The sequence below is a fragment of the Lipophrys pholis genome (genome assembly GCF_963383615.2).
Source record: "Lipophrys pholis genome assembly, chromosome: 7".
NCBI lineage: Eukaryota > Metazoa > Chordata > Actinopteri > Blenniiformes > Blenniidae > Lipophrys > Lipophrys pholis.
In genome coordinates this window covers 22,938,652-22,951,711 of record NC_137638.1, presented here as the reverse complement: position 1 = coordinate 22,951,711, position 13,060 = coordinate 22,938,652, and the positions used below count along the sequence as shown (strand labels likewise).

At 42.9% G+C, this 13,060-nt stretch overlaps 1 protein-coding gene across 2 annotated transcripts in view; it reads right to left on the bottom strand.

The window, feature by feature from the left end:
- Positions 1 to 6,595, bottom strand: part of tcf7l1b (transcription factor 7 like 1b) — a 32,396-nt gene extending 25,801 nt beyond the window's left edge. For both annotated transcript variants that reach the window (XM_080467710.1, XM_080467711.1), the window contains exons 1-3: positions 5,607 to 6,595; positions 5,377 to 5,449; positions 5,133 to 5,260 (exon numbers count right to left, since the gene is read on the bottom strand). In XM_080467710.1, coding sequence (XP_080323836.1) covers positions 5,133 to 5,260; positions 5,377 to 5,449; positions 5,607 to 5,792 — 387 coding nt within the window. In that variant the 5' untranslated portion in view covers positions 5,793 to 6,595. The remainder of the gene's footprint in view (positions 1 to 5,132; positions 5,261 to 5,376; positions 5,450 to 5,606) is intronic.
- Between the last annotated feature and the right edge of the window lie 6,465 nt (positions 6,596 to 13,060).

Here is a 13,060-nt window from a genome sequence, read left to right as displayed (position 1 = left end):
TTCGAAAGTAGAGTCAGGACATGTGCAGACTCGACCGGCGGTTTCCTACAGATTTTGGGGTTATTGAAACAGCTAAATATTTAACTCTGCAACAGGAGGGTTTTGTTGCAAGTTTGTTGAACAGATATGGTCAATAAAACATCGCAAAACACTTTGAGAGCTCAAGAAGCTTTGTGACTTTGAAGTGAATTCAGCTGTGTAAGAGATGTTCACCTTTTTGACCAAACGCCTCTCCACCTAAACGCAAGTTTGTCCAAATTTTCAGGAGGGGGGAAAACATATTGCGATGTACCAAATTACGTAGCAGCTCTGGCCAAACATTGCAAATGAGAAAAACACATAAATTGATTTATATTAATAAAAAAAAAACAAAAAAACAACAACATTTGCACACATATTCATCTTGGCACATCAAAGGGATTCATTGATGTCACTGAACATGGGGGAGTCTGCGGCTGGAGAGGGGAGATGTTGGTTATCCTTTCCTCAAAGGGTGCTGAGATGCTCCTGATGGGCCCCGAGCTGGAGAAGCCAGAGAGTGCTATAAACAGAATTTCTAATGCCAGGCGGGCGAGTGGGTGGGTTAGGTAGCGAACTAGCGGGCTATGGGGTAGCGGGAGGAATTGACACCAGCTCGTGCTTTCCAGAGAGACCAGAGAGGGAAGGATACAGACCAGGACTGACACCATTTCACACGGCTTTATGCAAGTGATGTTACAAAGTGAGGCTGATGCTGTGAAAAGACGACGTCGACAGCAGATGTATGTTGCTTTAAAACTCTGAAATTAAGATTGTACATGTCGCTGCTGCAGATAATACAAACTTTTGTTTCACCCACTTTAGTTTCTGTTGCACTAATTAGAGTTGACCTTGATTACCCTTGCACAGTAACACAAAAGTGACTGCAACCACATACAGTTGTAAGAATCTAATCTGCGATCAGTTCAGATTCTACAACATTCTTCCTTTCTTGAACTGAATCACAATTTACATAATATTTCAAAACATTTTACCCAAATTGAATTTTGTTCAGCGCGAGCAAAGGGTTCATTATCAGGATTAATCTCTCCGCACAGGAGCTCTCGGCCAGCGATGGCATTTCTGTGGTTGCTGGCAACCTGTTTCTAATTGAACAGCGCCACCAAATTGATGTCGATGTGTTTGCCTTTGAAGAAAAAATCTTTTAAAAAACTATAAACCTAGTCAGAAATGTTAGCTCTGTTGACACAGTGCTTGGCTGAAAAAATATTTGCGCGCCAACGTTCAGGAATACAACACTGAGGGTTGTCAGAGGATGGGAGCCCGGCACACTGTTCCCTCTGTTGCAAAATATCCACACAGCCTCACCTGAGCACCCCTCCTCCTCCTCCTCCTCCCCCCTATTCACTCAATCCCTCGCACTCACAGACTTTGCACACAGAAACGTGCAGCATGCATGGTTGCATGTTTACTCACTCTCACACACACACACACACACACACACACACACACACACACACACACACACACACACACACACACACACACACACACACACACACACACACACACACACACACACACACACACATACACACATACAGAGTAAGGTGAGTGCAATGCCAAGTGAGCCACCCGATGAAAAGACACCTCCACACAAACAGGCTTTGCTTATGCAGGGAGAGGCTCTTTTATTCACCGGGACAATGTCTATGTTGACTTTTCTTTGTCTGCACATTTTTAAGCACCAAAAGCAGCAGAAAGAACGGGAAAAAAAAGAAGTCAGAGAGGCATGCAATCGTAGCCACTAACATGTTCAGACTTATTCAAGCTCCCTATTCATATCTCAATCGCAAACAATTTTCTATTCAGCAATCATGCTCAGGAGTTTGAGTGTCCCACTGCGTATTTGATGAAGATACGTTTGAGCGGCTAACCTCGCTCTCACTTACTTGCCACCTCTCACACACAAGAGGCATTTCACTCTCCAGTGATGATGATGATGATGTACTAACAGAGTTATCTAAAAGTGCTGATGAAGCTGACAAGAGCTGGCGTCAAGCAGAGTGTGTGTTCACCAATTAAATCTGGCACTCGTCTGTCTCTACAGGAACAATGCGAACCGGTGAATTGACAAACAATGAGCGGGATTTGTCAGGCTGACTTCGTAAGGGGGAGAAAAAAAAAGAGAAAAAAAACTCTCTGGCCCTGCACCCCAGAGCCGGCTGAAGTCTGGTGGAACATCTCTGCAAACATAAAACCTCCTCCTCAGCTCTCGGTGGATTACAGTGGAATGTCAGCTCTGAGCAGGCTTTAAATCAGTTATGCTTGGCCCTCGGGGGAACTCTGTGCTGATCCCATGTAGGCCTGTCTCTCATTGCTCATGATAGGGTTGCCACCCCCCACCCCCCCAACTCCCCAAAAAATTTAAATAAAGTTCAGAACTCAAATTGTTCACTGTTTATCACACCGCGCAATGACGCATAATCAACACCTCATTTTTATTATGTGTACAGAATACACATACATTATACTTCTTCAACAGCTTTATTATTACACAAAAGTGCTTATGTCAGACCAGAAGGGGGAGTTGTAAATAAGTGCATGCAAGAAATACAAAATGTAGGCCTCACATACATACATCTATAATTAAAAAAAAATGTTTGCGTTGTGCTCAAAGCTCCGAAACTACAACGACCCGACCGCCCCTCCATGAAATGAAAGCAGGGGAGTTTGGTGCCTGGTATTAATCACATGATACCGATAGAGCGACATAACTTTAATGTGTCTCACGCAGCACAAGTACAACCGCATACCACACCATGCTTATAAAACAAATCTGTCAGTCCCAGCTTGGCTTTCAAAGCCAGACAATATCACCAAGTGTCTGCAGGCACCGGGGTTGTTTGTATCTCAACACCTGAGAGGTGGCCACACAAATCCAATTCCCCCCGTGGGCAAACGGTCTCGCTTGAGCTAATCAGCAAATTCCACAGACTGATGATGCAGGATAAATGTAACTGTGGATCTCATTAGTTAAACTATGTTGTTGCGCCAGACGGGTGTCCGGGCTGCTGGTGAAGATCATTCCGTTAATCTGGCTGTATTGAACTTTATCCACAGGTGTAAACAAAACCAAACTCCCACAATGCAAGCCTTAAAAAGGCACTAAGCTCAACCTCTCATCAATCACATTCACAGCATTCACTCTAAACTACGAGCGCAGTGCAATATGGAGACCTTAAGGCGGCTGTTAAGTATGCCAACCATTGTCTGTCTGCTTGTTTTCTGCCACACTGATGATTGACACAGTCAGCTCACTCTGTCCCATTGACCCCATTCCTCTTTCTTTTCCCTCATGTGGAGGATTATACCACCAAATTCGAAATCCCCTTCCACTTTATTTATTGCTTTGCCTCAAGCAACAACAACAACAGTTGTTTTAATGTTCAACTTTTCCTGAGAAAAACACAAGGAAGACAGAAGCTTTTATATCACATGACAAAACAAAGAGCGGACTACCCACGAGCGCGTCTCAAAAATCACTTGTTTCCGTTTGAGCTTGTGCCTAAACTACAGTTACAAAAAGTTCCCAGCAATGTTCCCTCAGGAATACAAATCAACAAGTTTCTGACCAGAACAACGTTGTAGATGTGCTACACAGTCCTGTGCATCACACGGTACAAGAAGAGTAGCCATTTAGTTAATGAGCCCCAATGGAGACCTCCAATGAAGCCATCAAGACTGCTCAGAATAACAATGGTCAACTAACGCCTTTCTAATTGAATGGAAGGTACAGGGAGGAGAGGGGAGTAGGCCTGGAACAGTGAAAAGGAGACAGACAGGGGGGTGGGTGGGAGAGTAGGGGGATCTTTTCAGTCAGATGCCTGCCAGGCCTTAACGAAAGTACTTGTTTTTTGGGGGGGATGTGACAAGGCTTGGGGGATGGACTTGCTCGGAGGAACACAGCTCTCCAGCAGGGATTATTGCAAGGAAGTTTGCATAGCCTCATTTAAATTGTATTTAATAGGCTGCCACTCCAAAATGTTGCTGGATAAATTAGCTGAAATCTTGCATGTTTGTTTGGAATCGGTATTCAGTGTCACTACATATTACACGCTCTGTGGCCACAGTGGTGGATTATTAGTCTTTGCTGGTCGTGTTTACAACCGTGGTAACGAGAGCAAAAAAATATTTTAAAGTCTCAGCGCTCCCTGAACAGGCTGTTGTGTTAAAGTTGTGATATTCACACACCAGATTATATTCATATTGAACATGTAATGACACAAACCATCAAAACAAACCACGGTAATAACAACAAATACATGTTCAAAACCAATTCCCATCTCCTACAACAGCTGTTGTGATGCACCCATGTGCGAATGAATTACTGCAAGCTCTGCATCAGCAACACTTTCTTATGACTGTCAACCTTATCTGGGCATTAAAAGTCTCTGGACAACGTCTATCATGGAAGCGGTGGTGAAATGTCCCCCCATGTGTCTGGACGTGAGGTATTACATTGTTGGAACTGTAGGATTTTAACTTCAAGACCAGCCTCCTTCTTCTGTGCAGACTATGTGAGCAGAAAGCTTACAGGGTTTTAAAAACACACTGAGATCATCGCTGGTCGACTGCATACTAAAGAAATGCCTCCCTTAAAACAACAAGCGCAAAAAGGAAAACAACCTAGTGGGAGTAGGCCAACTCCAGAATATCATGCATTTTAATAAACTTTTGAAGGACACAACTTGCTATGCTATACCCCACAGTCCCTATAGGAGAGAAATAGTTTGATCAAATCAGATGAAGTAAGGCGAGGCCACTATAAAGTATTTAGAGAGATCCGGTGTGAGCAGAGTGCAGTTTAGGGAAAGAAACTGAGCCACATTAAAGATTGCAACAAATGTGAGCTTTGTGTGGGATGGGAAATTGTCATATGTAGGCCTTTGCGAGGGTGGGTGGCACGGAGAGATTTATATCCCCAAAAGAACAAAGAAGTAGTTAGTACTCCTTGAGAGGCCACTCAGAGGGAATATGGCGGTCTGGCAGTGCTCAAGGAACTTTTACGCACGGCCAAAAGTTTTTTTGCAAGAGTGCGACAGGATAAAGGAAAAGGGAGTGTAGAGCAACATATCCACAGGGACACTTACTGTTCTCGCACTGGGAGAGAGGGAACCATTGGATAGGTATGGATTGGTGAGGTCTGGGATCATGAGAAACGGGTAGCCAGGATAGTGAGGACTCTTAAAAAAGCCACCATCTTGCTGTCTTCTCAGTGCTGCACGGGGAAAGAAAAGTCGCGTGTCGATGTTAATCAAGCCACAAAAAAGCACAAGGACTGTTGCATATTCCAAAAAAAAAAAAAAAAAAGAAGAATATATTTTCAAGCGTTACCTTCACTGAAGTAGTCTCTTGTTTTCTCATAACTTTCTAAGTCGGGTCTGGTTTGGGGGCGCCTCTCTGCTTGCTTCAACGAGGAATATACACATACAAGGGAAACAAGACACACACACACACACACAGAAAAAAAAAAGAAAACCTATTAAAAACTTTTACCAGCATTAAATCTGATGGTTTCTTTTGCGCACTGTGTGTGAAACATTCGAGGCGTGCAGCGCGCTCACCTCCGAGTCTGATGAGCTGCTGTTGTTTTCAGACTCGTTCACCAGCGAGGATTTCACATCATCCAGATCCCGTTCCGCCGACACGTTCTCAGATATCTTTTCCTCCTGTTCCCCCTCGTCTTTAAACGAGATCATCTCATCGTTGGCCCCCAAATCATCCCCACCACCTCCGTTCAACTGTGGCATTTTTGCAGACCAGTGGATAGTAACGAAGAGGAGGAGAAAGAAACACAAACAAACGCAACAACAATTGACTCTTTTTTTGTTGTTGTTGTTTTATCAGATCGGTGTAGTCCAAAACGAGCCACTGGTGTAGGAAACTAACTACAAGAAATCGTTCATGTTTTTAAAACTCCTTTTTCATCCCCTGAACGTGATCCCGCGGTCCATGGCGAATCTTGGGAGAATAATCCACAACTAAAAACGCTGAGAGAAAGTGTCGTTGGATATTTTGGCGTCGGTGGCCGGATGCGCCGCAACTTGGCAAAGTTTGGTCTCCTTCGCAGCTTGCGGACAACTTGCTGTCCCTGTGTGTCTTTACTTTTCTTGTGCTGCTGAGAAATGGGACTTTCTCTCCTCCTACGGAGCCCCGGAGAGCGCATAAACTAACCAAACCCAAAGCGACCCAGAGGTTTACTCAAGAACAAGCAACACGTCCGATTTCATCTCCTTAATATCCATGAGTGGAGAAAACAAAAGGTTCAAGAGAAGGAAAAAAAAAAAAAAGGAGAAAGCGCGAGACGATCAGTGCTGCAGTTTCCTTCACTTCTCAGTCGCTTGCTTCCCCCCAGAATCGACGATTCACTGTCTTCCTGAAGAAAGCCCAAGTTCATAACTATGAAAAGAAGATGAAAAATACAGTGCAAAAGAAAACAAAAAAGTAGAAAACACTCAGATGGACGTGGTCGCCCTTTCCCTCCACATTGCTGCCGGGGAATGCGCTCCGAAAACTACTTGGTTGTTCAAGTGGAAGAAAAGCGCAGCCAGTCCGTAGAGGAGGAGTTTGCGCTGAAAAACGACACTTCATTCACCATCATGTAGATCAGCTATTCTTAACCCTCAAGCCACCAACACGCAGTCACCGTACAGAGCCTGCAATTAAATGATGGAAGGCATTCAAACATTATTATTATTATTATTATTATTATTATTAATATTATTATTATTATTATTATTATGACAGTGACCCCATGTCTTACTGTCGTCGCACTATAATTAAAACACTTAATTACGCGCGAAGCGTGCGTCACGGCAATCACGTTTTATTGGCTGAAATAAACTCGCGCTGCAGTCCATCGTGTGGCGCAAACAGCTGATAGTATTGTTAAGAAAAGCAGCCGAGACCACACCGCCTCCATCTGGGTGCAAATGACAGGCCAGGCTTTAGTGACAAAGTTATAATTACACACTTCTCTTTTAAATTGCACGTCTGAAACAATGCGCACTGAGTGACAAAGCAGCAGCACCTGGGGTAAAGTAGGCATTGTGTATTTAGGCATTATTATGGCATAGCTATAGGTATGACAGTGAGAGCTCTAGGCCCCTCTCGCTCGCTCTCTCTCTCTCTCTCTCTCTCTCTCTCTCTCTCTCTCTCTCCCTCTCTCTCTCTCTCTCTCTGAAACATGGCCCCTTTGTTGATTTGAGGAAGAGGATTGAAGGCCTGTTTTGCAAGCACACTTGGAAGAACTAGGGAAGTGGTTACATCATATATTTCTTTATAAAAACATCATCTGTTATTGTGGAGTAACCTGCAAATAAATCTTAATCATAACCTTGGTGCAGAGATGCATTCACTCCTTAAGAGCAGCGTGCATTTGCATACAAACTACTGACAGTTGTATAGTTTGTAAAGGTTTCACTCACTCAACCTAGCAGTTCTTTATTCACTTATATCCCTCCTCTTGTCTTCACCCTTCTCAGTCCATGTCCAATGGACCTCAGACTTTTCTTCAGTCCTGATGCAACTGGGGAGGCATCCCTTGTTTGAGAGAAGAAGTCATTGATGTTGTTGACTGTGTGTCAGCAAGCTGAGGGTTGACTGACAATTCAGCAGCGTCTCCACGGGCCTCATTAGATCCCTAGATTCCTACCGGGTGTGTGTGTGTGTGTGTGTGTGTGTGTGTGTGTGTGTGTGTGTGTGTGTGTGTGTGTGTGTGTGTGTGCGTGTGTGCGTGTGTGTGTGTGTGTGGGTGTGTGGGTGTGTGGGTGTGTGTGTGTGTGTGTGCACTCCTTGTCAGTGGGTGTATTTGTATTCAGTTTAAAGGAACATATACTGTAGTTGCATACCATGTCTCCTATGAACTGCAGGCTAGCTATCGACAGTGGGTTCCTTGTGCACACAAATACACATGGTTACACTTGCATGTACAAACACACACAGGTAGAATATTTGCCCTCAGGGCCACACATCATGTCTTTTTTTTTTCTTTCTTTTTTTAGAAGTCGGCTGATGCTACAGAATGCAAAACTGTAACAAGTATATTTTTCAAATGTTTCTTTGTCAGGTTGTGGATTTTGTTCATCTGTATCAAAAATGGATATTTCACACTATGCAGACTCAAAACATGTAAAATACAGAGTTCTCTCTCCAAACATATTACACTCAGGAATATAATGAACTGCACATGTCCCAGCAGGTGTAATCACAATTATTCATTGCTCATGCACCATAACCTTATGAATGATTTAAAAAAAAAAAGAAAGAAAAAGAAATCAAATATTAAACAAGCCAACGTGGAAAATAATAACAACAGGCAGTTGTTTGAGAGGAATATCTCATAAAGAATGACACTTCTCACACGCCTAACTTTCAGCACTGTGCCATTACGAGCTGCTGGCATGCTGTTGTTCACAGTGAGCTGCAAAAGCACAGTGAGATGTAACACTTAGGTGAAAATTCACCCCACAAAAATCCAACGTGTCTGAAATGCTTTGTTCTGATGTGAGAAAGAGAGCATTCAGAAAAAAATTATTGATGACTGTTGTTACAAATTAATTGTCGGTCTAAAAAAAAAAAAGCTCATAAATTGGTGGATTTTAGCTTTGGATGAAAATCATAATCGCTCTGTGAACAGGTTGTGTGTGTGTGTGTGTGTGTGTGTGTGTGTGTGTGTGTGTGTGTGTGTGTGTGTGTGTGTGTGTGTGTGTGTGTGTGTGTGTGTGTGTGTGTGTGTGTGTGTGTGTGTGTGTGTGTGTGTGTGTGTCTTCACTGTTTCACTGTTTATCTACAAATCATCTGCACTTTTGTCTTTCAGGGGAAATCTGGCACATCTAACATTTGATGTAAATCGATTTTTTTTTTTTTCTCACACCTGCATCATGTGAAAGAAAATGTTATCTGTTTAATATTTACCTGCGTATCCTGCCCTTCTCCCCATGACTGCCTTGTTGGAGTGGGATTGGTTTTAACTGGAAGCTGATGAGGGGTCAGGAGAGATACGAGCAGCCACAATCTTAGCCTGGGGGCAGATCGACTGGTGGCCAGAAAATTTATTCAGAGGGTGCTGTCCCTGCATCTGCCTTACTTTGAAGTTACTCTCTCAACTCTGACATGTTGTACGTGACTGTGTTCACCCCCCCCCCCCTTCCCTACTCACTAAAGCGAGTGTTAAAAAATAAAACGAGAGTAGAGATGGAGCGTGTGTCAGTACACACATATAAGTTTCTCCCGGAGATGTGCACATGTATGTTTGTGCGGTGCTGCGGTACGTGTACGTGTGTGCGTTTGATAGATGGTGAGAGTGAGGGAGAGGAAGCAGGAGCAGGAGGAGAGCGAGAGTGAGAGTGAGAGAGATGTGTGCCAATCCATACTCGCTTTGGAGGATTCAAGGTCATCCTTTCATGTTTTGCCAACCGTCGGTCAATCAGTTTCCAATCAAAGTGGTGCTTAATTCAGCAGTAATTCCCATCTCCTCATCACGTTTTACCCCCACTGTTTCCGCAGCGTCAAAGCAACTCCCTTGTCTTCTCTCTGATCTGCAGCCACGTGTCCAACATGTCTTGCCAGACCAAACCCACCCTGTCAAGTTCTCTAATAATGGCAGTTAAAGTGTGTGGAGGACATGTCGGATCACACAATGTGCTACTGTTGCTTCTATCTACCTCACTTCAAGATATGTAGGTCTCACTTTATTGGCTTTGAAGCGGGTCCATGTACTTCAATCCTTTTAAAGCAGCCCTTCACAACGTCTCAATTTGGGTTTTTTAACGTATGAATTTGAAACAGCTACGTCGTCTCATATATTCGTGTTCATGAAGCTGCAGTCCTCAACAGGCACTTTAACCGTATTCTTGTATCTGGTTATCTGGTTTTTAATGCCAAAAGATAGACGGATTTAGATAGATGTTTCTATGATATGACATGACCACAAGATATTTGGTTTACATATGCAGAATATAAAAGCAGGATGTAATGACTTGCCGTTTTCACAAATTCATGGTTAATTTAAAATAAACAATACATTTCAAGAATTATATCAGCTCATTTTTGTTTTCATTTTATTCACACATTCTATTTTTGTCTTTTGTTTGTGTTTAATTGCATATAACGAAACACAGAAAAAGATCAACTATTGACAACAGCCTGAATGACGTAACGTTAACCTGGGGTCATGTTTCCATTATTTATCTTACATACACTCTTGTAACAACGGTATATGAGGAGACCACTTGTGAGAATAGTGTGTGGTGATGTAGAATTCTAGCTACTAAAGAGTCCCGGATGTTATTCAGAGTTTTGGTTTTATGATGAAACACCCAAACTCTTTTACTGTGAGGCCATGTTGTTGTGAAGGATGCAATTAGTGGCTTAGCATTGTCTCACTGAAATATTCTAGGTCTTCTCCGAAAGAGACGTCTGGGAGATACTGTATGTACTAATACTTCTCCTTATTTTGAGTGGTGATGATGTCTTTCAGATGTATAAGTTGCCCAGCATGCAGCCGACGTGCAGACAACAAGCCACACGATCCCTCTCCTCTTTAATCCAAATGACAAAGTGCTCGACAAACAGTTTTCATTCATCTCACCACTGGATGATTTTCCAATTTGCTTAGATCCATCGTAAGTGAGCTTTGACCCTGAGAAGACAGTGCGGTTGCACAGTGAACTGCGTTCACAGACAGCTATTTCTGGAAGTCTTTCGCGGCTCCTGCTGCGGTTTTCAGCATCGCGCCTATTCTTAATGCGATGCAGTATGGTGCACAAAGATCACCAGCATCCAGTGTTGACCTTTGACTGTCGTTTTGTGCACTTCGTTTTGAGATTTCTTCAAGTTCTCTGAGTTATGTCATGATATTGTACAAGGTGTGAACTCCAAAGCATCATACAGAGCATCACATATATATATACAAATATGCTTTATTTATAAATACAGACGCAGACATAGACACAGCTACAGGTATAAATTTAGAAAGACAGATATAGATGTAAAGCTTTAAAGTATAGAGCAGGATCTGTTATGCTACCTATGATGTTACACTTACACAACTCCTTTGCATCACCACTGAGCCTTATTAGCTCACCTTCTCAGCCCTCAGTCATCACACACTAAGTCTAGATGGGAGTGCCTCATGCAATCATGGATCTCACAAAAATAACCTCATATCCGTTTTAATCCACAGAAAGGTCCCTTTTCCAGGCTGGTATGGGCGTATATGGCATTTAAGACTGTGTGAGGATATGATTAGATGACAGTTTTTACTGCCTACAGGGTGTAACTGAAACACTAAACTGTGCAGAGACGGGAAAATAAAGGACTGTGTTGCAAAGTTTTATTCTTGCCTTTCTCCGCTGTGCTGGTGTTTTGTTGCATTTGTGGGATCCTTTTCGAGCAGAGGCCTGTTTTCAAGACAAGAAAGTGTTTGATAAAAAAAACAGCAACAAAACAAAAAAACAACAACACACAAATGAAAGCTACTGCATTGAAATTAGTGCTGATCACTTCTCTACGATCAGGTGAAATCTTGGCGGAAGCCAATGCGGTCAGATAGAGGTTGGATTCACATGTTTATTTCGTAAAATTATGAATGAATCAATGAGTCAACCTATGAATGCATGTCAGCTGGGAAAAGGCAGATTAATGCTGCTCATACACAGAATGTAAAACTCATCAAACATCAAACATTTGCAGGTCTTCCCGTGCAGATTTACATGGGTGCTAAGAAGTGCTCACTCGCACCTCTTGTCCAAAACACATGTTCATGTTTTTCTGTGTTGCAGAGGATGCTTTTAAGGAGCATTATTTCTGAGAACTTCAAAGCTTGACAAAAGCACTCTCCTTTTGGAGTGTGCAGCAGCTTGAAAAAAGTACTTATATTTTCCAAATGGACAGGAAGAGGGCCTCACTGGTATTGAGGTGATGCTAATGCAGTGTGGCGCTGGTTTTTTAGTGAAACCTCTTTTACAGCACAGAAATATAGCCAGCGTTAAACAGCAATAACTTTTTACAAGCTTTACTTTATATAAGCTTTAATTTCTCATAATTTTAATGACAAGAAGACAAATTTACTTTTTTATTTTTTATTTTTATTTTGTTGTGTCTATATGGAAAGCTGGGTTTTATGGTTGAAGGGGAAAAAAAGAAGCACTGCCAACAATGCCAACAGGTCCTCACGGACACTGTTTACTACATACAGCTCCACAATGTAATTACCACGAATGTCTGCAAAGCCCGAGTCAGACTTTTTCCAGATGCTGCTCCAGGTTCTCTGATATTCCCTCGTTTCATCGATTCAGTTTCACATTATCACTCACAAAGTCGTAGTCTTTTACCGTCTATGTTTTCTCAGCTGAGGATGCATTGCGTTACTCCTCGGAGGGCTGGAGATTAGTTCCCGTGATGTAAACCCTGCCCAAGTGAGAGGCTGTTGACTTTATTTAATATGTCCGCCAGATTTTTTACGAGCATTACGCAAATGAAATGGTTTGCATTATGTGTGAACCATACGTTCCACACAGGCATGCATGGCAGCAGACAGCTGGAAGTAACTTGAGCCCCTCGGTCACTTATCAGCCCTGGCATCCCTGCCATTTCCCATAGCCATCTTCAAGCCAGAAGAATCCAGCCATTGTTTTCATCTCTGTGGGCCCTGTGTTAACTCAGCAGCCCCTCGCTGATTGTTGCAGAGATATTAAAGAAAATGGTAGATTTGTCTTTGTCCATATAGCCCTGTCTTGTGACATCCAAGCTCTTGTGTGTATGTGTGTGTGTGTGTGTGTGTGTGTGTGTGTGTGTGTGTGTGTGTGTGTGTGTGTGTGTGTGTGTGTGTGTGTGTGTGTGTGTGTGTGTGTGTGTGTGTGTGTGTGTGTGTGTGTGTGTGTGTGTGTGTGTTGCGTGCATGTAGAGGGGGTTCTACTCGATGTAGTTGTAGAGAGCAGCTGCACCTGCCCAGTATGTCAACAACGGGGTCTGGAGCAGACACTCAAGAAAAGAGGTGGCTTTCACACCACTGGCC